The sequence below is a fragment of the Thalia democratica genome, chromosome 4, assembly GCF_965202585.1.
Source record: "Thalia democratica chromosome 4, ktThaDemo2.hap1.1, whole genome shotgun sequence".
NCBI classification, from domain to species: domain Eukaryota; kingdom Metazoa; phylum Chordata; class Thaliacea; order Salpida; family Salpidae; genus Thalia; species Thalia democratica.
The window spans coordinates 40,487,115-40,512,022 of record NC_139168.1 but is presented as its reverse complement, the minus strand read 5'-3'; the positions used below and the strand labels follow the sequence as shown (position 1 = coordinate 40,512,022).

General features: G+C 28.7%; 1 protein-coding gene across 3 annotated transcripts; it reads right to left on the bottom strand.

The window, feature by feature from the left end:
* On the bottom strand, positions 1-24,669 carry LOC145833129 (uncharacterized). Of its 3 annotated transcripts, XM_082940330.1 has the most exons (36): positions 24,562-24,669; positions 23,558-23,643; positions 18,611-18,919; positions 17,327-17,449; positions 16,773-16,984; positions 16,168-16,359; positions 15,320-15,487; positions 14,679-14,994; positions 13,976-14,035; positions 13,399-13,523; positions 13,242-13,340; positions 13,058-13,138; positions 12,241-12,267; positions 11,213-11,311; positions 10,940-10,966; positions 10,400-10,462; positions 9,939-9,989; positions 9,585-9,632; positions 9,376-9,516; positions 9,203-9,247; positions 8,752-8,854; positions 7,886-8,013; positions 7,627-7,761; positions 6,387-6,422; positions 6,103-6,201; positions 5,831-6,001; positions 5,612-5,674; positions 5,395-5,457; positions 5,134-5,241; positions 4,867-4,924; positions 4,332-4,399; positions 3,128-3,238; positions 2,763-3,052; positions 1,650-1,734; positions 1,389-1,501; positions 1-1,243 (listed from the first exon to the last, which is right to left on the bottom strand). In XM_082940330.1, the coding sequence occupies exons 2-36, from the start codon at positions 23,622-23,624 to the stop codon at positions 1,027-1,029; spliced, it is 4,101 nt and encodes a 1,366-aa protein (XP_082796456.1). In that variant the 5' UTR covers positions 23,625-23,643; positions 24,562-24,669; the 3' UTR covers positions 1-1,026. The 3 variants fall into 3 exon arrangements, with proteins under 3 accessions (XP_082796456.1, XP_082796457.1, XP_082796458.1); XM_082940331.1 differs by lacking the exon at positions 13,976-14,035; XM_082940332.1 differs by lacking the exon at positions 18,611-18,919.
* Positions 24,670-24,908: the final 239 nt, after the last annotated feature.

Below are 24,908 nucleotides of genomic sequence, written 5' to 3'. Positions count from 1 at the left end.
TATATTATTTCAGTTTATTACTATAACTTTTTCTTAAAAAGTGAAAAAAAAAGTCAATTTTGTTCAATGAAAGTAACAAGACAATAGATAGTTTCAGTGTAAATAAAATATAAGCTCAAAAAAAGGAAATTTACTAGTAAGAAACTTTAGATGAATTAAGTTACAAATTTAGGTTTATTTAATTAAGTGTTTAATGATTAAATTAAATATAACTAACAATACCGAAAATATTTTACATGACTAAACTTGGCTACTAGTAAGCAACTTATGTATAATGTGACCTAAAACACGCCATGGTAAGACAAACTATCAAAATTATAACCAAATTAGTTTTTGCTCACTTAGCCAGCTAGTGTTGTTCTTTGTTATGACAGTAAATATATGTAGTAGTGTGTGACAAACCAAAAGAGTACACAAGTAAACAAACAAAATAAAAAATGGCAAAATAAAAAAGAAAACAACGGCCAAAATAGATTAATTTTCAAACAGAATTTCAAAAACATTAAATTTTTTGTTTCTTGACTGCAAGATGCAAGTTGATTTTCTTCAAAATGTTTTTGAATAGTTCAATAAAATTATCAACGTGTAAACAATTTATTATTATAGTTTTACTAAAAAAATAAATTTGTTGTATGGTTAAAAGCTCTTAAATCATAAAAACAGTTACGCTGTATAGATGCTGATTTTTTTAAATAGCGAAAATATAAGTCTACTAAATGTGACGGTTCTTTAACGTCTGAAGACACCTTTTGAATAAAAAACATCAATTGAGATCAATAATTAATAGGTGTAAAATAAGTGTAATTGAGTTTAGAGAGAAACAGTTTGTTAAGTTTTAGTTTAAAAACAACAATTTTAAAGCTGCTTAACGCAAAAGAGAAGGAAAGTCGCAGGCCGTATAAGGAAGGACACTTCTCAATTTTCGGTGATGGTTAAAGCTTTTCTAAAAACTCCTTACTATACAAAGAATGCACCTCCTACGGTGCAAAAGTATAAGCTTGGTCGAAAAGTTTCTTTACGTTATAACTAGCGGTTGTAGTCTGAAGATGAAACTGTGTTTTCCACGCAGAGGACTATGAAGGAAGACTCGCAGGAGTATGGTCGCTGGTCGAGGAGTTTTCCGGTTGAAAGGTCAGATGCAAGACCGGTGACAGCGTTGTTTGCGGTCAGCCAGTTAGCGCAGTTGTGCATCCTCGACATTGTGCCGTCTTCGTAAGATCCGTGCAAGACTATCTTCAGTGGCCTGAAGAAAAGTTACAGGTGGTATTGCAGTGTATTTGGTTTTATAAATATCTAAGTTTAAGAAACTTAAGCAAAAAATAATATTGTAATTAACGGGCTAGTAAACAACTATAAAAAAATTGTAGTTAACAAAAAGTCAAACTGACCATCTAGCATCATTCATTACTTGTCTCTTCTCGAAAGAATAGATGAGGTTGGGATCAACAGAAGATCCTTTGTATTGGAATATCTCTTTCCATGAGTTAAACAACACATCTCCCTATAATTTAGGCATTAAAACTAACTTAAACTTAATGATAAAATTAATAGATGAAGTAGTAATGTTCATGGTAGTTTTTGTTTAAAAACTATTATCTCAAAAGATATAAATGATTTTTTATCTGGAATAAACAAAAAAAAAATCAAACGTTAATATTCAAGATAGGGAAGTCGTTTTGAGATCTTCTAGATACAATAGATCTGACATCTTGATCACGTGATGATAGGAAAGCTCTGTTATAAAACGAATTACCATTAAATATAAAAAAAAAAATTTTGTGTACTTATATTTTCAGATATAATTTTCAATGTCATTCAAAAAACAAAAAACCTGGCTACCATAAAAACACAAAATATACTTTTTATTTGGTAGTAAAACTGTAAAAGTTAGTGTTTATTTCATGTCAAACAGTAAAACTTTATGAAACTTAAATCTAAACTTTTATTTTAGACTATTCTTATAACACAACAGTGGTTGCTTAAAATTTATAATTTTGAGTAAACTATTGCTTTAAGTTGTTTAAGTTTTACTCATTTATGTTTTGAAAGTAAGAGAAAAAATGTATGATCTCTAGTTTTAACGGTATTAACTATAATGTTTGAGAAAATATCCAAATGTCTTATTGTACACAATTTTTTGAGTTATACAACTTTTAAAATTCCGAGATAAAATTGATTTCAAAAAAGAAATAGATATGCGTGCAAATTAAAGTTTTAATTAATCCAAGAGTATAGCGGTCGACTCTTACACAAAGTTAGTTTTATCTTAAGCTGCTTATATTAAGCAAACATTGCAATACAAAATTACAGACATAAAACAAACTAAAAAATGTTTCATTGTAATTAATCTTCGTGCATGAGACCATCCTACTCTACAAATAGTCTAATATGAAAGAAAACAATATAGTTGTGAGAAGTAAAATATACTTCTACTGTCTGTTTTTGAATATAGATATAACTTTAGAGGGCTAACAGTTAAGTTTTTGAGGATAGTTTGTTTGTTTAAGTCGTAGAAGTTTAAATTAAAAATCAGGATATTTAACTTATTAAGAATATTCAAAACTTTTAGAAAACTAATTGTATAAACAAAATCGGTTGTCTGAAAACCATATCACGCTTAAGAATATTAAAACAATTAGTTAAAAAAAGTTACTCGAAACAAAACCTTGCTTCAATCTATCTTCAATTATTATATATTTAGCGTATCTTAAATACATATTGAAAAAAACTAACTGTTTATTTAAATAAAAAACAAAATTTACCTGTAAGTTCCTTTAAGTCCGGCACGTCTTGCTTGCCTGTAACAACTGGAGTCGGCTCCTGAAATACCTTTTAGGTACCCTCTGATGGGGTAGTTGAGCGCGACCATGTGAAGTCCTTCACCATTGTCAACGGATGGCACCACAACCGGTCTCCTGGTGGTGGTTGTGGGCGCGAGCGTGGTCGTCGTGGTAGGAGCTTCGGTGGTGGTTGTGCGAATTGGTCGCGGTCTTCTCGATGGGGTGGTTGGTTCGGTTGTTGTTGTTATCTTTTCTTCATCGAACTCGTTATGCTGTAAGTTTTAAATTTAGCTTGTGTTTGTTTAAACTAAAAGTTAAAAGTAATATCTAAAAGTATTTTTCCATACCCCAGCTGGCATTCTTGGTCTTCCAAGTTGGATTTGCGCCCACCCGAATCTAGTTTTCAAGAAAAGTCTTTGGTTAGACAGGACATATCCGAAGGTTCCTTCTTCTACTTCCTAAATTTGTTTAGAAATGTTTAATTCTAGTTGCAGACTTTATTGTTAGATAGTAAATAAACGTACTATTGCCTAAAAATAGACGAAAAAAAAGAATTTACGGATTAGTTAATACAGAAGTTTTCTTAACGTTTGTAAATTAATAAGTGCTGAAGATTGTACACATAATTTATTTAAACTAAGTTTATCATAATTGCTTGTTAAGTTCATAAAACTTCGACTTGTTACTAAAAGATCTGATATTTATTTAAATGACTGATATTTTACTTATTCAATTAAACTTCATGTTTTACTAAACCTTTTTGATTAGAAATTATGAGTTTTATAAGAGAAATGTGAGGTAGAAGGAAATCGGCGTTGTATTAAAAAACTAAATACCTTATATTTAACTATAGTACGCTCAGCTATAGAGTTTATTTTAAAATTTGATTTTTTTTATTTTAAAATAGGTTTAGTCAACATAACTTTTTTCTATGATAACTAATTTGATGATTAAATTTTGATTTATATAAATAATATTAGTAAATTAAGTTGAATACTAAGAGTTTTATAATTGAAATTTAGGATTTATAAGTATTCTTAGTAAGTTTAACATATAATTCTTATTAACAGACAGAAAGTTGTTTGAATAACAGATAAAAGATATAAAGTTTATGTTGTTCAAATTCTTTAGTCCAAACTTTTTAAAGAGAAAACTTTTTAAAACATTGTTTGCTTGTTTGCTTATAGATATCGGTTATGTCGAATGTGGCGGGTTTTCTTTGAATTAAGTGCTCAATGTTTAAACTGCATGTGTCTAATTTGTTTGATTAAGTGAAAATTAACCAACTTTTGCATTTCACATGTACTTTACTTAAAGTTTCTGTAAACTTAGTTGTAACTTTAGACTTAATAATATCGATTTTAATTACTTAACTTATAATATAAAACTTTCTATCATAAAAGCAATAGCAATTTTTAATAATTTAAGTTTTCAAAACACTTCTACTTAATACTAGTATCTAAAACTGGTTTTTGTGTTTACAACTTAAGCTGTTTTAATACTAGATAAACGAGACTTTAGTTATCTTAATGTATTTTTTTAAACAAATACCTCAAAGTTGTCCATAAGATCGTCATATGTTTGGAAGCTCATAGAACTAAATCTTGCTTCGCTTACATCTACAACAAAAAACAAAAACTTAGTTATCGTTTTAAACAAAACTTTTACAAAATTAGTATTTTTATAACTTATTTAAAGTTTTATTTAAAAGTTTACAAAGAGGTGGAAAAATAAATCTAAAAAAAAAATCAAAGACAATAAAATTGTAATGGACATAACTTAAATGTAGATAAAATGATAAGAAAAATCTGCTCATATCTTTTAAAATTTACATAATTGAAGTCTTAATAGTTATGTTTAAATAACAGTGTTTTGTTTTAAATTAATAAAAATAATTCAAAGATAATACAAATATAAAATTTTTCAGATTTTATACTAGAATTGTACAACATAAAAATCACAGCAAAAATATAATAGGTTTATCCTAAACTACTCAAACACAAGTAAACTTATAATTTTTCTTTTTAAAACAAATAAAAAGTACTTAGCTAAGTAAGTATCAAGAGTATATAAAAAACAAACAAACCGGCATCTCTTCCTGGAGCACCAGGTATACCTTGAAGACCTTGTTCACCCTTTTCTCCCTGTAATAAACAATAAATAAAATTAGAATGATAAAATTTCGTTTAAATCTCTGGAAGAGTCTTAATTGATATGAAGTTTACAAGATTCAGAACTTTATTAAGTATACTTTACTTGCATCTATGTTATATATAAAAAAATTATTAGATTAATTATCCATTGTAGTCACTTAATTTTTAGTTTATACGCGGTATTATTTCTAACGACTTACATCTTTTCCATCTTTTCCATTTCTTCCGTGCTTGCCTGCAGCTCCTACGTCGCCCTTTTCCCCCTTCTCACCATCAGCACCATCTTCGCCATCAGCTCCTGCAGGACCCTATAAAAATAATTTGCTAACAAAAGTCTTTTGTAAACCATGTGTTTAAAATATCATAATGAAAGTTAATAAGCTGAAAAAAAAAACATTAAATTTGAAAGTATTTTAATAAATCTCATTTAAATTTTCAAACACAAATAAATATCGACTTACTTGAGGTCCTTGGGGTCCTTCAAGTCCTTGCAGACCCTGTTGACCCTGAGCTCCGTCTTGTCCCTGTATAAAGTTGAGAAATTTGTTTGAAATAGAATTTTTTTTTGTGTTTTTTATATAAATCATAAAGATGAAAAAACGCTTTTTTTGACTTGTGAACTTAAAAACTTTGAACAAATTAATTTTATCGATAGTTTTTAATAAAAAAATCATTTACCCTTCTTCCGGGTGCTCCCATTTCACCTTGCTCGCCATTTTTACCGGGCATGCCAGGTTCTCCCTGTGTAAACAGTTATAACTATGAATGACTGGATAAAAATATTTTACTTAAATCGTATTAAAAGTTCGTACTACAAATAAAATTTAAAGTGAATAAAAATTAACAGCTGTATACAGTTTTTCGGATTATATTGATAGTAACTAGTCAATCAGAAACCTTCTTTCCGTGATAACGTTTGTGATGCAATAATGATGCGATCGGCTTGGCTAGTTTTCCATTCTTGCCTAGTATTGACGCAGGCTCACCCTTTTGTCCCTTTTGGCCTGGAAGACCCTCAATTGCTGCACCGTCCAGGGCTCCAACTTCAACAACTTGACCTGGTGGTCCCTTTAAGTAATTAAGTCATTTTTTAACATAAATAAACTGAATTAAACTCAGGTAGAAACTTTGAGAACTTTCGTTTGTGTTGAAAATATTAACAAACTCACAGGTGGACCCATGGCACCTGACTCTCCTTTCTCGCCATCCTCACCATCTTTACCGTCCTTACCGGCTGGTCCAGTTTCACCCTGTTCACCTCTGGGTCCCTTTGTAAAGTATTTAAATGTTACTATTAGTTCTGAGAATAAACAAAGTTTCTGCAATGCGTTGTTTTAAATAAGTCAGTTTTAGCAGATAGATAAATCGTGCAGATCCGCATAAACCTTATATAGCGACTGTGATAAAAACATTAAATAGATAAACATGTATGAAAGTAAAAAAAAAAACTTACTTTTGGTCCCATTTCACCGTCTTCGCCATCTTTTCCCTAAAAAAAAAAAAAGTTTTTAAGCTTTTGATATATCAATCAGATCAAACAAAATATACATTGAAAATTGTTAAAAAACTAGTAATACTACGAGTAACATCAAAACTTTTTGCTTAAAGAACTTTATTAATTGTAATAGAAACTTAATTCAGTTACTATACTAACCAAAACTCTAAAAGTTAAAGAATTATGGTGTGTATGTAGATCTTAGTTCATAGAATCTAACTGTTAAAGTATTTTAAATTATTACTTAACTATCTTATGCTTAGCATTTCAACACTTGATGCAAACAGCTTATATCAACTTTTTATTTTAAATCTTAGGTCATACAATAAGTTTAATTTTTTTAAAATAAAAATTACTTTCAATTTAAAAGAGTAAATGACCGCAAAAGAGCAACGGTAGAGCAAAAGATAGCCAGAAGGGAATACCAAATTAGAGAATTAGAGGCAGAAATAACGCGTGCAAAAAAAAAGTTTTAATGGAATTCTAAAAGTCTTCTATGGGTTACATAGATAAATAAGCGTTTCGTGAATGTTTGCTCGGTCTTGAATTTGCGTGTTTTATCCTTTGTCGCTTTGATATCGAGAAAATGTTAAACTTCAAAAGATTGTCATGTTGTCTGAGATTTTACAAGAACACCATGTTGATAAGATTAAATTTCTATGATATAGTTCCAGACATTTTACGTTCACCAGATGATAAATGTTAGTCTACCTATGTTTATAGTAAACAAACTTTAATGCTAAAAGTTAGTTACTAGTTTTATGAAAAAATGTTGTAGAACGACATTTATAAGGTTATCTTATAAGACTATAATAAATTCTACACTGTTGTTTATTGCAAAAAAATAATTGTAATTTTATACTGACCATGTTCTATAAAAAAATAGCGGGAACTCGACTTTGTTATATATATATATGTAATACGAAATAAATAAAAATTAAAGTTTGTTTTTATAGTCTTAGCTTTAAAACTTATATTTTGATATTAAGATATAAAATTTTAATTTATATCTAAATCTTTTTTAGTTTAAGACTGATTTTTACAGTAATTTGTAGTCTTTTTCAAATTATATATGTAATTTAATAAATAACTAATTAAATGATTGTTTTGAAATAGTTTAATTTATACTCTATACCTAAAAAAGCCAATAAATTTTTGTTCAAGCTAGTAATAAAGTTGCTTCAATTTTGTTACTAACTGGGAATCCACGAGGTCCTTGTTCACCGGATTGCCCTTGGATACCTTGAGCACCTGGAGCTCCGTTTTTACCACGGGCACCAGCTTGACCCCTTTCACCTGGTTCTCCTTGCGATCCAGCTTCTCCTTTATGTCCCTATAAGTTTGAGTTATTTATATGATAAAAAATACAGCAATTTCAACACTTTTTTACATGTGCATGTTTAAAGTAAATAAACGTTTTAAATAAAAATGTAGTGGTATACAAATAATTGACATACTTGTTTGCCATCTTTTCCATCTATTCCATTCTTTCCTGGAAGTCCTGGCTCTCCTTGTGGTCCTGGTTTTGAGCGACACCTCGTCGAAGACACCCCACTTCCATCCAAGTTGTCAAAGTCTTCATCATCTTTTAAATATTATTTATACTTATTAAGTTTCAGTTTGCACAAAATTTACGCATATTGCTTTCTTTAAATCTAAGATAATTTAATTTATTTATAAAATTGTACTAAACTGAACTGTAATTATTTTTTGCATAAATTGTATGTCTTTGATTTAATCAAAGTTAAAGTTTATAATGACATTTTTATCAACAGATTCAAAACTTAAGAAAAAGGTAAAAACAGTTCAAGCAGTTTGATAAAGCATTCATTTCGATTTTTTTCTAACTTTAAAAAAATAAAGTCTTTTCACAAGCTAAATCTTACCCGGACTAATGAAACTTAAGCAAACAAAAAGAAACAATAAAAACTATAAAATTTATGAAGTTTGACACTTTAGTATTTTTAAAAAAGAAGAAATCGTATACCTCCACATACGTATGAATACTTATCGCTTTAAAAATTGTATACTCAAGTATATTTCAAAATATACAACTTGTATAAAAAACCTTACAACGTGGTATAAAGAAGTTTAACCGTATTAGATAAATATAATGTTGCAGAAAACTTTGTTAGCTTAAATTATATATGATAATTATTATAATTTTTGTAAGTAAAATGAGCAACTCTTCATTTTTAACAAGCTATATGAGTTATTAAGATAGTTTGTAAGTTTGTCATTTTACCATTGAAAAGTAAAAGCTATACAGGCTTCTACAAATGGTTTAAAACATATTAATAAAAAAAAATTATTACCAACTAACCTCCGATTTCAACATCACCCAAACAAACACCAGGACGTCCTCTTGGACCCATTTCACCCTGTTCACCTTTTTCGCCCATAATACCTGATGGTCCCATAGGTCCCTACAAATATTCTGGTAAGTTAACTTAACAGTAGTATACTATGAATAATAAAAGTAGTTATGTAAAATTACTTATTTCTTTTAATACATAACTAATTTCTAAATACTACTTTAAATTAACACAAATTTAATGATTTCAATAATGCTAAAACAACAATACTGCTACTGTTGTGTTATAATTCGTATTAATTGTTATGAAAGCTATAAAGAGAATCGAAACTGTTGAAACATTTTTTATTGATATAATTTTCATTTATCGTAAACGTGTTGTACATGTAATTATTTTTAAAACTTTAATTTTTGAGTGAAATAAATTTCTCCATTATTTAATTGTCTCAGTATTTCTTACCATACTGCCTTCTTTTCCTCGAGGTCCAGCTTCTCCTTTTTCACCCTTTGAAATGTTTTTTAATTTAAAAAAACGAACTACGCAATTTTGTATTGTATGGTAAACATTAGGTACGTTTCAATTTAAAAACACCCTTTAATCTAAACTAAACAGTATGATACAAACTATCTAACATTTTCACCGCGGTCTCCCTTTTGCCCTTGTTCGCCATCTTTTCCGTCCTTACCATCTTTTCCAGGCATTCCTGATTCACCTTGAGGTCCTTCGACTGACTTTCCTGGAAGTCCAGGTTCTCCCTTAAGTCCCTGAGGTCCCTGTAAAAAGTTAGAATTTAAGATAGATTACTTTCTTACAGTATGTATTTAATTTTTAAACAACGAACCATTAAGTCTTCAATTCCAGATGCCTCAAGGTCATCAAATCCCATTCCCTAATAAAATATTGACGTAGTAAAGTTTAAAAAAATTATAGGTTATTGTTGCTTTAAATAAAAAAACTTTAAAAAAAACGTTCAAAGTTAATAGTAAACATTTGAAATTTTAACAGCTTTTATAAGCGGTTATTAATTGTAAAAAAAATCCAAATATTTAGGTTACAAAAATTTTTTACATCTGAACTTTATTAAAATGTTTAGTTTAAAATTTTAGGCGAATTAAACAGAATTTATTTATTAAAATAAATTGCAGTCCATAAAAATTTCAGAGCAAACTATAAAATTTTGGAAGAGAAAACTAACCGGTGGACCTCTTGGTCCTTGTGGTCCTATGATAGTTTTACCATCTTCACCCTTTTAGAATTAAGTTATAAAATTACAAGTTTATCATTGCTATTTAATTAACTAGGCTGGTTTATTTATCAAATTGCAACAAATAGATTATAAAAGAAAAAGTTTATAAAGAATTGTTTCCAAAATGGTGGCATTTCTAGGATAATTTTATTATGCAATGAATTATAAACTTTGTCAATTATGATACTTTCTTTTAATATTCAAAAATTAACAGGTTAAAGTTAAAAAATTCTTATCTGTAAAAAGTTAGAAATATAATAAAGGCTATCGCTTGACAAGTTTTTGCAACGGCAGACTAGAAAAAGTAAAACGTTTTAGTCAAACAAGACAATTGAAAAACATTTATTTCTTTAAATATACACAAATGTGTATCTAACCGCATCTAATAAATGTAGCAAATTCAAACTAACATCTTCTCCATCTTCACCGTCTTCACCATCCTCACCATCTTTTCCTGGCATTCCGGAGTCACCCTTAATATTTGCATGAGATTATACTACACATTTTATATAATTAAACTTTTTTTCAACTTTATTTAATTAACATAAATGGTTTTATAGAAAAACTTTAAAAATGAAAAAGAAAAGTTACGTTGCTTTTTAATCATGTATCATAATTACAATTACTTTGCTAAAGAAAGTTAAAATTTACTTTTTCAAATTTGCATTTAAGTTAAAGTTAATGAAAAGTACACTATTTAATATATTGTTTCTAAACACAGCTCTCAACCGATGATTTGAAAGTAGACAATTAGAAAAAGTGCAACAATTAACTTTACGACAAGAAATTACAAACAGTCAAATACTTACTTTCTTCTGATGTTAATAGCAGGCGTAAAGTTTTTTGTGTGTTTAGTTATTGTTTATTTTATAAATAAGTTTTAGAATTAGGTAATCTTTAGGTGAAAAGTTTACAGTTTTTGTTTTGTAATAAAACAATATAATAACTACCTTTTCTCCCTTTTCTCCTTGCGGACCCTAAAAAATTTTAGTTATTTTATATACTTAATGATATCGTTAAAGTTTAAACAATGAGTTTAAGAAGGTACTATTTAAATTATGAACTATTACGTCAAATATAAACACTTAATAGTGCATATAAACTAGAAAGTTAAGTTTAAAAATATTAAATCTTACTTTGTTTTACAAAAAACAATTTTTTTTAAGTTTATTGATTTTTGTAAAACACACTATTTATTAGTTTTAAATAAAAAAGCTAAGTACCGTTTCTCCATCGGCTCCTGATATGACCTGAGCTGCGCCTGCTTCTCCCTTGGGACCTCTTACTCCTGGCTCGCCCTTGAATCCCATACCGTCTTCTCCCTTGTTAATGTTGTTTTATTTAGAAACTTTAGGGTCAAAATATTTCAAAAGTCAACTTGCGGCTTAGAGTGGTTTAATGTAAAAGAAAAAGAAAAATAAAAAGTAAAACTATTTAGTTCATTTCTGTTACAAACTAAAAACTATAAACATTTATTTTTACTTGAAAAAAACTTAGAATGCTTTGCGATCAAATGACAATTTAGTAACAGTCGTTTTTGGAAAGTAAATTATATAATATTAATTATACACATAGATGTAAAAACGGGAAAAAATATCTTGACCTAGATTTGATTATGCTGTATAAAATACAAAACACTAAACTACAGTAATGTATCTATACTTATAGATTCTGCATAAAAAAAACATACTTAAACTGTACAAACAATAAGTCTGATTACTAGCATTTTTAGTCAAATACTAAAAAAAATCTTACTTTTATCAATTAGATTTAGTTTTTAGTGATTTAAAATTGCAGAATGCAGAAATTATTAACATAGTTACATTGTTATTAGTAACCGATATTTATAGAAAACCGGTTAAGCTCTTTGCTAAGGTTAGTCTCGTGAGACTGAAAATTGAAAATTTCATGTAAGCGTGCGATTAATATATACTATATCAAGGTATCGCTAATTAGTTCAATCTTAAACTTGCATTAATGATTATGCTTTAATGCCATTTTATAAAACAAAATTAAATCTGAACCGAAATTTCTTACATAATATATTTTCACTTGATTTCATAGCCAGTTAAATAGTTTTATTCATTATATGTAAATTATTTTTAAGTTATTGAGGTTGCTAAAGATATGGGAAGTTACAAAAGAAATACTTGCTTTAGACCGCTGAAATTTTATACATGTCTCTTTAGCTTTAACTTATATCTGAATTTTTTGTAAACCACAAATTTAAAATTTTTTGTTTCGAACTCACATTTTGTCCTGGTTTTCCGCGAGAACCCTGTAAAAATAATTAAAATAAGCAAATTATAAATAAGTACAACTTTAGATATGTTTACAGCGTTAATTGAGTTTGTTAGTACTAAAAATTATTTAGAAAACTCTAAAATACCATACTGGTTTTACGTAACTATATAGAAATTAATAAAAAACTGTTTTACGTAGCTACTTATGAGAAATATGTCATTTACAAATTACCTATCGGTATTATGATATCTAAAAAAAAAACTTAAAAATAATAACTTTTAATTGATTTATAAACAAGACTTTGAAAATGCAAAGAATACTTTGATCACAAAATAAAATTCACCCTAATTTTATTTTTTTAAAGTTAGTCTTTGTTTCGTTTTCATGCGTTACAAACATTATTTTATTTTTGCCGCCGGGCGAAAGTGGTCGTCGGTATTTTTAACGTCCACTGATGTTAAATAACAGCGAATAAACCGCGAACTGAGGGAGCTGGGATTATTATCTTGCATAATAGTTTGCGGTATTTTTTAAGCTTTGGCTTTTTGCTTTTCGATGAGCTTTTTAAGCTTTTAACAAGTGATTTTTGAATGTATCTAGTCAAAGCTGACTAAGACGGAAACGTAATGTAGTAATATTTATGTTGCGTAAAAGTTAATAAAAGCAAAACATACATCGATAATTTAGCGTTACTTAAAATTTTTTTAACTGACTGTTTTTATTTATATTATTATAAAACGTAAAACTGATTTTTAATTAAGTTATTTTTCTAATTTTTTTATACATAAATATTTCAATCTAATTAACATTAAACACAGCTGTACCTTTTCTCCGACTTCTCCTTTAGCACCTTGCAGCCCGTCTTTTCCGTCAGCACCAGGTTCACCTTGATCTCCCCTTTCACCCTTTTTTATTAAAAGGTATAAACAAAAAATCTTAAACTTTAAAAACCAAAAGTTTTTGTTTTTGCTGCAAACATAAATTCAACTTATTGTAAACATAACTTACCTTCTGTCCCATTTCACCTTCGATCACAGTGGCATCGCCTTTTTCGCCCTTCATTCCTGATTCACCGTCCCTCCCAGGAATTCCTACACCGTCTTTGCCCTAAAAATTACGGGCATAAACAAAAACTATTGAGACCTATATTATATCAAATACACACATCTTTTCCTTCGGGTCCTTGTTCTCCTCTGTCTCCCTTTTGGCCCTGGACACCCTGCGGTCCGACATTTCCTTGCTCACCATCATTACCAGCTTCACCCTTTTCTCCCTTTTCGCCTTGATCACCTATCGTGAAATTTACGTTTAACATATGAATAATTAGCAGTTTAAATAAGAGCATAAATTAACAAGCTTTAAAAAAAAATGAAGTAAAAGTGCATGCTTGAAATAAGTACGAGCTACTAATAAGCTATGTTATATAACTTTAAAACTGAATATGCTTCAGTATAATAAATACCTATTATCAGCTATTGATTTTTTTTTTGAAAAAACGTTTTTACATCAAGTCAAAAGTTTCTAGATATAATAATAAGTTTTTATAAAAATTTTTTGCTTGTTAATTTTTTAACGTTTATGGTAAAGTTAAAAAACAGCTAAGTTTAATTGCTTTAAGTTCTAGTTCTATAAAGTTCAATAATGTTATCAGAAATAACTTTAAATTACTCAATATAAGAATCTAAAAGCAAACATTAGACTTTTTATATGAAAACTGCGTTATAAAAACATGCTTTATAAACCTGTCCTCCCAACAACTGAAGTTCCTGGCTCACCTTGTCTTCCTCTAGCACCTTTCATCCCTGAATATCAAGCAAAGCAAAAAGCAAGAGTTAGCAATCATTTAAAACGCACAACTTTTAATGAATCAACTCTATAGTCTAGCTAAAACGTTATTGATGCTCAGAATGAAAAAATAGTCAACATTTTTAAAAAGTAAACAAACAATGAATAACTTTGATAAAAATATTATTTTTATTGCTGTAACATTTACTAAAACCTTTTATAAACATGCAAATGATATTTATTTTATGACATATTCTTTGTTAGAGAAATAAAGACTGAAAAAAGCTGAACTTTAAACTTTAAACTTCATTAAATTAAACTTCGTTAAATTTTAGCTATATGCTAAATTTAAGGCTAAATGCTAGATTTTATTACTTTTTAATGAGCTTATTATTCATACTAAATACTTTGTGCTAGAATTTTAAAAATTATTGTTCAGGCAAAGTTAGTTTTGTACATTCAAATGTTTTTGCGTGAAATTTGTTAATCAAAACTTATTTAAGTTTAGTTAGTTCGTGATAAAACAACTTGAACAGTTTTTGTTCAGACACAAGCTTGAAAAAGTAGTTGCATTTTTACATAAATAAATTTTGATCCAAGAAAATAACTTAGAATTTTTTTAAATACTCGATTAAAACTAAAAAAAAAAAAAAATCGCACCTTGATCTCCCTTTGGACCTTTAGGTCCTGGCACATAGCGTACCTCGGGTTCAACGACTTCGGGCTCTTCCGTATAAAATTCAAACTCTTCGGTGACAATTTCCGGTTTTGTTGTCGTTGCCTCAGTAACTGGTTTTAAGGTCTCAGTTTTAGGTGACAGATTGTCCCAGAACTTTTCATTCCACGATTTCTCCTCTTTGGTTGTGGTAGTCATTTCAGTAGTAGTAGTAGTTGTTGTTGTTGTAGTAGCAGCAGTTGTTGTTGTAGTGGTTGGGGGTTCAGTAGTAGTTGAAACGACATTAGATCTTGATTCAACCTGCAGAGCAGAATTAAATAGTAGAAGTTTTGTGTTTAAAAACTTAAACAGTCTTATGCTAACATTTAAAAGATTTTATGTTTTTATAGTATTGAAATTTAAGTACTAAATAGATAATATCTTCAATGCTCCTAATCAGCGTACGTACAGTTTTTAGATAATATATTTTTTAAAACTATATTTTAACTCAAATTTTATTAACTACAGTCATGTTAAAGTAAAGCTGATAAAGAAAAACATATTTTGTAACAAGTAAACAAACTCCTAGCTCAAAATACTGGATCATAGATTTTGTGGCATGCTTATGTCTAAAAATGTCACTTACTTCATCATCTTCGTCATCGGTCACCCACAGAGATCCATCACCACTTCCACTTCCGCTTACTTCCTCCTCGTCTTCTGCCATGTTTTTTTGTCTTTCCAAATTCACGCGCATGCAAGTTTCCTTTGCAGAGTCGTCGTTCATCATTACTATAAGTTCTTGGACGGCACCCTGTTAGAATAAAGTGTTATTAAAAATTTTTGAAGCTTAAAAGTTAAATGTAAGTAATAAAATGTTTAAGACTTATAGTAGAATATTATTACATTTAAAACAATTATAAAATAATAACAGTTAAACTATTTTGATTACAATTTTTGTTTTATAATACTCATTTTAATAGTTACTTTCACAAACCTTTTTTTGTATAGTTATTAAAAATACAATAGACATATATTAGAACAGTTTTTAGAATTGTTCTTAATCTGAATCTAAAAGATGGAATTCAAAAACATAAATTTTTTTTTTTTGCAAAATTTAGGTTATTTAGTAGCTGACTATTGTGCATTTTAAGTAGTATGTATTGCTTAATTTAGTTTTAAGAACTTAGTAACTAAAACTAACCCAAAAATAAATGTTAAAAAAATTCAAAAAAACTCTCAAATTTAAAATTCTAACATACTGGAAGTTTTTCTAGGTTTTATTTTTTTACACTACTCAAATAACGTTTAATGCAACTGTATCACATATCATTAATAAACAAAAATTATACTTTTGGTTACTCATCAGTTTTCAACAAAAGCATAAAAACTACTTTATACCACATTAATGAGATATTTTGCACTAACAAATTTTTAATCAAGTTACAACAATTTTATTTTTATTGAACCAAAACTGTGAAATATAAAACTCACAGCAAAGTTTCTTGCGGAAGACGACATTCCAGAATATCCAATTGCAACGTAAGTAGCCTCTCTAAAGTCCACCATGTCGTATGGTTCCAAGTTACGTTGCTTTTCCTGGTGGTAGCAATTAATCCACAAGTCAACATAATCGGAATCAACTTTGATGGAAATGTTTGTCCATTCCATAGCAAAGTTATCGACCTAAAATTTATTAATTTAGCTAAAGTTAAAACTTTCCGAATCCTAGTTTGACTAACCTCAAAAACAAAACTTTAACTCTCTTAACTATAACTATAACATTAATTTATTTTAGTTGTTCTGTAAGGTTTAACTTTTTAATAAATATTCAGAGATAAAATAAAAAAATTAATAAAGTCTTTAACTATTGCAGTCTTTTAAATTATTAATGCAACTAGCTAAGATGTAACAACTTAATCAAAATATTATATATATCAATTGATTTGAAAATCAATTTAAATTTATCAACAAAACTTAATTAAAACAAAAATGTATGTTACCTTAGGACACGTTTGAAAATACTAAGAGCGCTTGAAAGCTACATTTAATAAAAAGTTGATGGAAAAACAATTTCTAACTTTTATCATGAAACTTACTGTGAACTCGTAGATGTGGTTCATGTGTAATCTCACTACCATTTTTTCTTCATCGGCATAGGCCGTTTCAAGTCCGAACAGAACTTTGTTTCCTTCTGAGTTAACGAAGGAAAACAAATAACCACCTTCTCTGGTTGAGGGTCGGACTGTTGCTATGATGCTGAATTCGTTTGGTAGGCGGCTACCTTCAAACCACTTGTTTGTGAGCTCTCCTAATAATAAACAAATTAAGATAAAACAGAAACAACTTTAATCAGTTAAGTTCTTAGTTAAACTTTGCAAAGGAAAAAAGTTGCTCATAAATGATCAAATCTAACGCGTGAAAAATTATAGTAATTTAGTAGCTACTGATTCATGTATGTATAGATTTTAATCAACAGACAGCTTTAAAGGTGGAAATTGTTTATTCATTTATAGTAGTTTTTAAAAAATCTAGGTATAACTTTTGTATAAAAAATAACTTATGTAACTGTACTTAGTAAAAAAAGTATAAACTATATAAACAATTTTATAAACTTTTAAAGGAGTGTTAAAGTATATAAAATGTGTCAAACTCATGTTGGTAGATTCTGAAAATTTGTATGCTGGAAGTTCTTCTGAGTTGCCTTGTGTTGCAACAACACCAAATTTCTTTCCAAATATCATAATGTTGTCGTAAAACATCATATCTTTCATTTCTGTTTTTTTTACATTGAAAATATAATAACAATACACTAAGGAACTATAAGTATTTTGTTACGATTAAAATATTTTATAGACTTAAAATTTGAGTTTTCTTTAGTTTTTCAAAAAATATAAAACTTTATATGTAATGTATAAAAACTTCTACAAATTCATAACAATTTTTAAGGTGATTTTTTCCTTTAAAAAGTTACGTAAAGTTAATTTGAATAGACCTTTATGAGTTCTAACTATAAGATTAAAACTAGACAGATAATGCAGTTATGTTTCAACTGCTGTCTGATAAGGTGCAACATTTTTATTTTTTATACAAATGATAAATAAACTTAACTACTTTCTATACAAACAAAGTTTAGTTAAAGTACTAAAATCAGGCGTATTCTATTTATTTTACTTGCAAAAAGTATTTTAAAAAGGTAACTTTATATTGTTAAAACAAGAACAAAAATTGTTTCTATGATACAACTTCAAACTATTAAAATAATGATTCAAATTGTTTTTCGTCTTTCACAGACTTTAGTTGAAAGTTAAGGCAATCGTTTTTTACAAAATTTAGCAAGCAAAATCAAGTGATATTAACTTAAATTATTATTTTGTTTTTTAATTAAGTCTTAAACTTCAGAAGTATTTTATTTATTGGAAAGTAAAAGTGTTTTATTTTCAAACACATTTAATAGTTAAATTAGGTTCACTTACATGCGTTGATAAAAATAAAAATTTTAGAAAAAAAACTATATCCTTAAACCTTATAACTTAAAACAATTATGCTGTTTAATTATCACCATTAATGAAAAGTCATGCAGAAGTATGTGTAAGTATAAAAGCTAAGTAAAAATATAAGTAAAAATGTTTTAGAAAAGTAGCTGTGAAAGAAAGACATAATTTTGTTAAATGGTTAAGACTAGTGTTGACTGCAAACAACAATGCTTGACTTGGCATGAAAAATTCGAAAAATCAGTCTGAGAAACGAGTATGTTAAAAGTCCACAGAAGCTTTATGAGAGACCGAGTGTTATTTTTGCTAGATAGAGCCGTCAAAGTCGAATGAGTTCATGCCGTATTGACGTCTCGCACTATAGTCAGAGTTGTCGTAGGGGGCAAATTGCAGTTTCGACACTCTGACATCACAAACGATTTTACTATGACATCACAATAGACCTTTTTTTGCTTCCAGCTCCTCGCACTTGTAGCTCTTCACGCTCTCCAGCCTCTTTTCGTCGATGAAGGCAAACCTTCTGTCGGTTCTCCTGCAGTGCTCGGCCTTCCTGTTCATGCAGTCTTTAAGTCTTTGGAGCATGGCGCACCGCTTGCTCGTTTGCGTCGTGTTGCTGACGTGCTTGTGGTAGTCGAACAAGCAATGCTCGACTTGGCACTGCATCGACGATGTGGCTCCGAACCGCGACGTGGCCCTCGTGGCTCGAGCATTTTTCTCTGTGGTCGTGGGCGGAGGTACTGAGGAGTCGACCCCTGAGCACCGGTTTAATTACTAACACTTTGTGCTATTGTAAGCATTGTTTTATAAAATTTAACATCAGTTGAGTTCAAATCTTAGTCTTTTAGATTACACTTAATACACGTTGTTTTTTAAGCGTTAGAATAAGTTGTTTGTTTGTATCTAAGTTAATCATTTTTATAAAGATAAAAACTGTTAAGAACACCTGCAATGTTGTAAAGTTTATTATATTTCAACACAAAAAATGTTTAGTGTTATAGTAAAAGTTAAGTTTTACATTAAAGTTTTACAAAAACTAAGTTTTAAGATATTCTGGCAAAAATTGAAAGTATAAGGAACTGTTGTATTATAATAAACTTACTTAATATAAAATATTGTTTTATTTTCATAATCTATGATTTATAAAAAAACCTTGTTTTTATTTAGCACATATTCAGTTGTTATAAATGATACTTTATAGTCAAAAGGCTTCCAAAAATGTTTAACTTTTGATTTTTGTTAAAAACAAACACTAAACTTAAAATTATAAAAAAAAACAATAAATTGTTTAACTTAAAAGTTTATTGCCATACTTAATTATTAATTATTTGAAGATATTTATTAATAATTTTTTTTTGATGCACAAATTTTTTAAAGAAAAATAGTAAATTTAGCCTTTAAAGTCTTATACAGCAATTCGTTTCAAAATATCGTGATTTATGTTTTGATTATTTATCTAGATTATATTTGTAGGTTTTAAGCATTCAAAAAGTACATAGTTACAAACACTGCTTAACATTTTTATTCAGAAACAAAAAATACTATTTTTTAAAAACATAGAAATCAATAAAAACATTTAAATCTTATTTAACTATTATTATATTGTTTGTTGTGCGATGTTGGAGACTCAGTCATCAAAACCTGAGACACTTAAACAGGACACACAAGAAAACAATAATAATTATATTCAACAAAAAATAAACATCAACAAAAAAATAAATAATTTTAATCAATAAAAATATATAAAAAATTTCTAATTTTAAGAAAATAGTTATAATTGAAAGACAAACACAGGGAGATAATGTGTCCCATTCAGCAATTCACAAATTTATAAAACACTTACAAAAGATTGACACAACAAAGAAAAGGTTAAAAGCACGTCGACAAATATTACTGATACGGGACAAAAGGTGGGCTTTTCAAACATGTGTAGCTATTAAAAACGTGTAGGTTACGTTTCAGGCGACAAATAGGTACAAAAGAACCCAAAGTCGTGGTTTTTGTGACGTAACAATAGAAAGCACAAGTATGTAAAAAAATGAATATCATTATCATTCCACGCGAGCGAATAAAAGAGATTGCTGCATTTAACGTTTTATTAAAGTTTGTTTTATGGCTAGTCTACTGCTTTTGCCACCAACCTAGCTGAAGCAGTTTTTTGGGCTGAAAAGAAACGTTTTAGTTCTGTATCGTCATACGTAAGATTTCGTAAGAGTTTTATTTTTTTTTAATTCGCTATAGATTTTGTAAAAGCAAGCGAAAATAAATGCGCAAAATTTTTAAGATTTCTTTTAGTATGACCTTAACTATAAAACTAGAAGTTAGAAAGTATCACTTTATGTGTTTCTACGGTATTGCATACTAATTAAACCAATAAAACATGTCAACTTTTGAAATAATTTCACTTATGTTTTTTACCTTATATGTAGAAACAATCTAATAAATTTTAAAATGTAAAGACAAAAGTTTACCCAATACAACACTTAACGAGCAAAACATTATCAAACAAGCGCAATAAGGTTTCAAGTGTGATAAACTTCGAAAAGTTTTCGCTAAAAGGCAAAAATCTGTTCCTCGTAGACGGACGACGACGCAGGAAACCATAAAGTTTTTTTCTTTTAATGTTGTGTTAAACCTGCTTGAATCTTTGTTTTGATTGTACTCGTTTGTTTATTGTACCTTGTGCACACAACTATCATATAAGCTTAAACTGTTTTACAAACTGTATGTGAAACTAAATCAAATAAAAATAATACATTATTCGAAATTTATTATAAGACAATTTTTATTTGAGACTTTTTAGTGTGTTTTTTATCACCAGTTTCCACATTGTTTTAAAAACTTTAAAATGGAAACTTAAAATAATTTTCGATTTAATACCAATATCAAACCAAACCAGTCTTAAAAGACTTAATACACAAAACGTTCAACAAGCAGACGTATTAAAAACATTTACATCGCCAAATAAAGTTATACTATCTGTTGAAAGCCAAGGCATAGCTGATCTTTAAACCTCTTGAAAAGCTTCGAGTGCTGTTCTTAGACAAGAACTAACGATATTCACGGACACTTAGAAAAATTATTCCTTGTTGCGCCCTTTTTAACAACCGAAATAAAGCTGTTGAAGAGCAGCTTTTCGTACTGCGGTGAGCTTTAAAGGAAGCAGCGGTCGAAAAAGCGTGCCGCATCGTTAATATAACGTATTAGATACAGACTTTGCAAATGTGACAAATATTAAAACAAACTTTTTGAAGTTTACAAAAGAGCACACGCTTACAAAAATAAATGTTTTTTCTTTTCATGTACGTAAATTAAGATACAAAGTAAATCAAAAGTTTTTATATTAATTTAATGTACGTTTATACGCTTTTTCGTCTAAAGTATCTCTAAGATAGCTTGGAAAACTTTTTAATTGCATTTTTTATCAAGAAGGCTTTAGGCCAAAAAAACGACAAAATGATTCAATTCACAAAGTGGGTGGCTTACGAATTAATCCGTCCTGTACTTTGCTTAAGCACTTGAGTAAATAAATTGGTTTCCCGCAAAAATGCACAATGAGTAATTTGAAACTGCATGTGATAATTACGCGAAAACCTCCCCCCGTGTAAAAAGGTAGCACGCCGCTGACTGATGCAGCTGTATTCTTATCTCGATCCATCTTGTTAATTGATTGAGTTTTGAGAGTTTTCTGTGTAGTGCGCTGCTGCCGACCGTTTTAATCATAATAAAAAGGCTTGACATTTTCAGCTACTTAAACTTATCAGTTGCGCAACATGCGCTGCGGCCTGCCTTAAATGTTGATTTAGCAGAGGTTATGTGTAACTGCTGGCTTTTTCAGTTAATAAGACTAAACTCTATCATCATAAAGTGAGCTTAAGTTTTTACGCTTTTACGTGAATGCAGACCAAGAGTATTAGAAATTGAAAAAAATAGTTATTGGTCTTTACATAGGTTAAAGTTAGCATTAATTATTATTAAAGAAATGAAATTTAGTTATTCATTTATTTGAATAACTTGTTCTAAGAGTCGAATCAAAAGTCAAAGGGTGTGGCCTAAACTTGCAACCAGAGATGCTTCTGTTTTGCCTTAGTAGTTTCGCATTGCCTTCGGCTACTAAAGTTATATTAATCTAAGTATGAAAATGTTAAATTTTTTCTCGAAAAGAGACAAAATTAACTTTGTTTTTAATATACTAAAAACGTTAGATTTAAAAACCATTTTGACAAAAAGTAATAAATAACCATTTACCGCTTTGAAAATCTTCATTAGTGTTTGTATATAAAAAGTTACTAACAAAGCGAATTTTAGTAATGTGTAGTTTTTATCTTAATCTATAGAGCAATCAACCAATTAAAATAACAGTTATCTTTAGGCTGCACACGTTGGATGAAAAAAAGTAAAACAGTAACAATTAAAATGCTTATGTTTCATTCACTGCTAGCGTTTCACTCAACACTTGAGCGTGTTGCTTATTTAAAACTTTACAAAAGTCACGTCTTATCATTGAAACTTTTTCGCTCTAAAAGAAACACGAGACTGGAAACCCAGCCATTCTCAATCAGCACCGACTTTGTTTGTTTTTTGATGTGAACGGTGAAGTTTTTTTTTTAATAACACAAAAAAGCTTTTGGTTGGTTGTGGGAGTGTGAAAGTGCTAATCTGTCAAACAGCGAACTCAACAACTTTTGACAGTCATGTGACGCCGTGCAATAAAACTTTGTGTTCACTTTATCGCTTTTTCCCTTAACTAATTCTCGTGTAAACAAACTATCAGGTTGATCAGACCGCTGCGGTAAGACTGCGTGACAATTAAATTACAAACAACTTTAAAAACAGAACGTTTTGAAAACTTGCTATCAGAGTTGAACGAATCAAGAATTTTATTTACTTTATATACCTTCCTTGATCTCACAACTAATGTAAGCTTTATGCGTTTTTAATACTTGTTTTTCTTATGATTCGTCTAATTTCATTGCCATCTTATACTGTTACCAATGTTTTTTTCTAACTTTAAAAAGTCTTAGTACGTGGAAAAAATTGAAAATAAACTATACATTATAAAAACTGGTTCACCAATAAACATCAAACACAAAAGGATGTTGTCTTTAAAAAAATAATCATCCTACTCTTGATGTTCGTTAAAAGTAATAGGAAACCGATATAAAAACAAATAAACATTTTACCACAATTTAAACAACAAAAAAAAACTCAATATTTCTAAGTAATGACAGGGAAAACTAAGCACTTTTAACAGTCATAATTTATAACTAAAATTTTATTTCCCTAATTGTAGTAATAAGTTTACAATTTTTACAACTAAAAACACAATAAATTAAACTATCACAAATAAATTTTTTGAACCGTATAACTACAAGATTAACATAAGACATTACCTTGAGCCTTGAGAAGGGGTGCAACTAAGGCAACAATAACAATTGTAACGATTGCCAGACGATCCATTGCTGCGTCTTTCGATGACCTGAAACAAACAAGTTAAGTTGTCAGTTTTGTGTGCAGTATAAATACTCTTACTTCAAATTAAAAAACGCAAGCTTTGTATTTGTGCTTATTGCAAGCTCGATTAATTTACAAAAAATTTAATATTTGTAGTTATAATTTGTTGTAGACAAATAATAACACATAAATACGATTTAAAAAAATCTTCTAGATATAAAAATGTACTTAATGATAATTAACTGCTTCTCATTTTGGTACTTAAAAAATACTCATGTTGTAACTTACGCTAAATGCTAAATAGTAAATTACACTATCATCAAGTCAGATTATAGGTGGAAACACTTAAGTAATTTTTATTTTAGTAAGGATTGCTTGACTTATGTTAACCTTTATTAGATTCGAACTTTACGTTTTACTAAAACCGTGCTTTTTCTGATGTACTTTTCGACAAGTTTGATACAAGTTTTTGAAGTCTAAATTGTAAAAATCTACTTTAACCAGCAAAAAACTTAAGTCTTTATTTATAAGTTTGTTTGATCACTAAAAAAGGGATAGTCTTATCGTAATTTCTGACAGCGTTGACTTGCATAATAGCTTTAAAGAAATCTGACTCTGTTGAATATAAAACGCACAATAAAGTTAGAGCTAGTTTTGAATATGTTAAAGTAAACAGACTTTTGTTTGCCAAGGTTAATAGTTCTCACGGTCACAGATTCGTTAAAAAGCGCTTAAGTATTCTTAATTAGTGTGATTATTCTCGCTTGTAATTATTTTTACTTTAACTTACCTCAACAAATTGCAGTTTAAACGGTAAAAAGCCAAACATAAACGCTATAAAAAAGAAACTAAACAGAATGTTTAAAAACGTATATGAAATATGTTTTTTTTTTCCTAGTTCTATAAATTTTTGTATTAAAAAAGTAAACTTGATTAAACTTACTTCCCTTTGTAGATTCTTCTGTTGAATATTCTAGGCTTAAATGCGGGTTTTTTGTGGGCCCGCTTTTAGCAACTAAAAAAAGTTATAATCTTAACCGTTAATCAACCTGTAAAAAAGTATAAAGGTTACAATTGAAAAAATAGTATGTTTTTTACTAAATACTTCTTACAATTTTAAAATTTATGAGTAGAAAAGTAGTTAGAAAGCAGTTTAATAGCTATGAATCTACTTCATTATTTTCCTACTCACTTTCAAAAATGCTCTTTTAGAATTTGTTTTAGTTTTGTAACTAGTTTTACATTTAAACAACTAAACTAACAAAAGATAACCTTGTTTGATAACAAAAA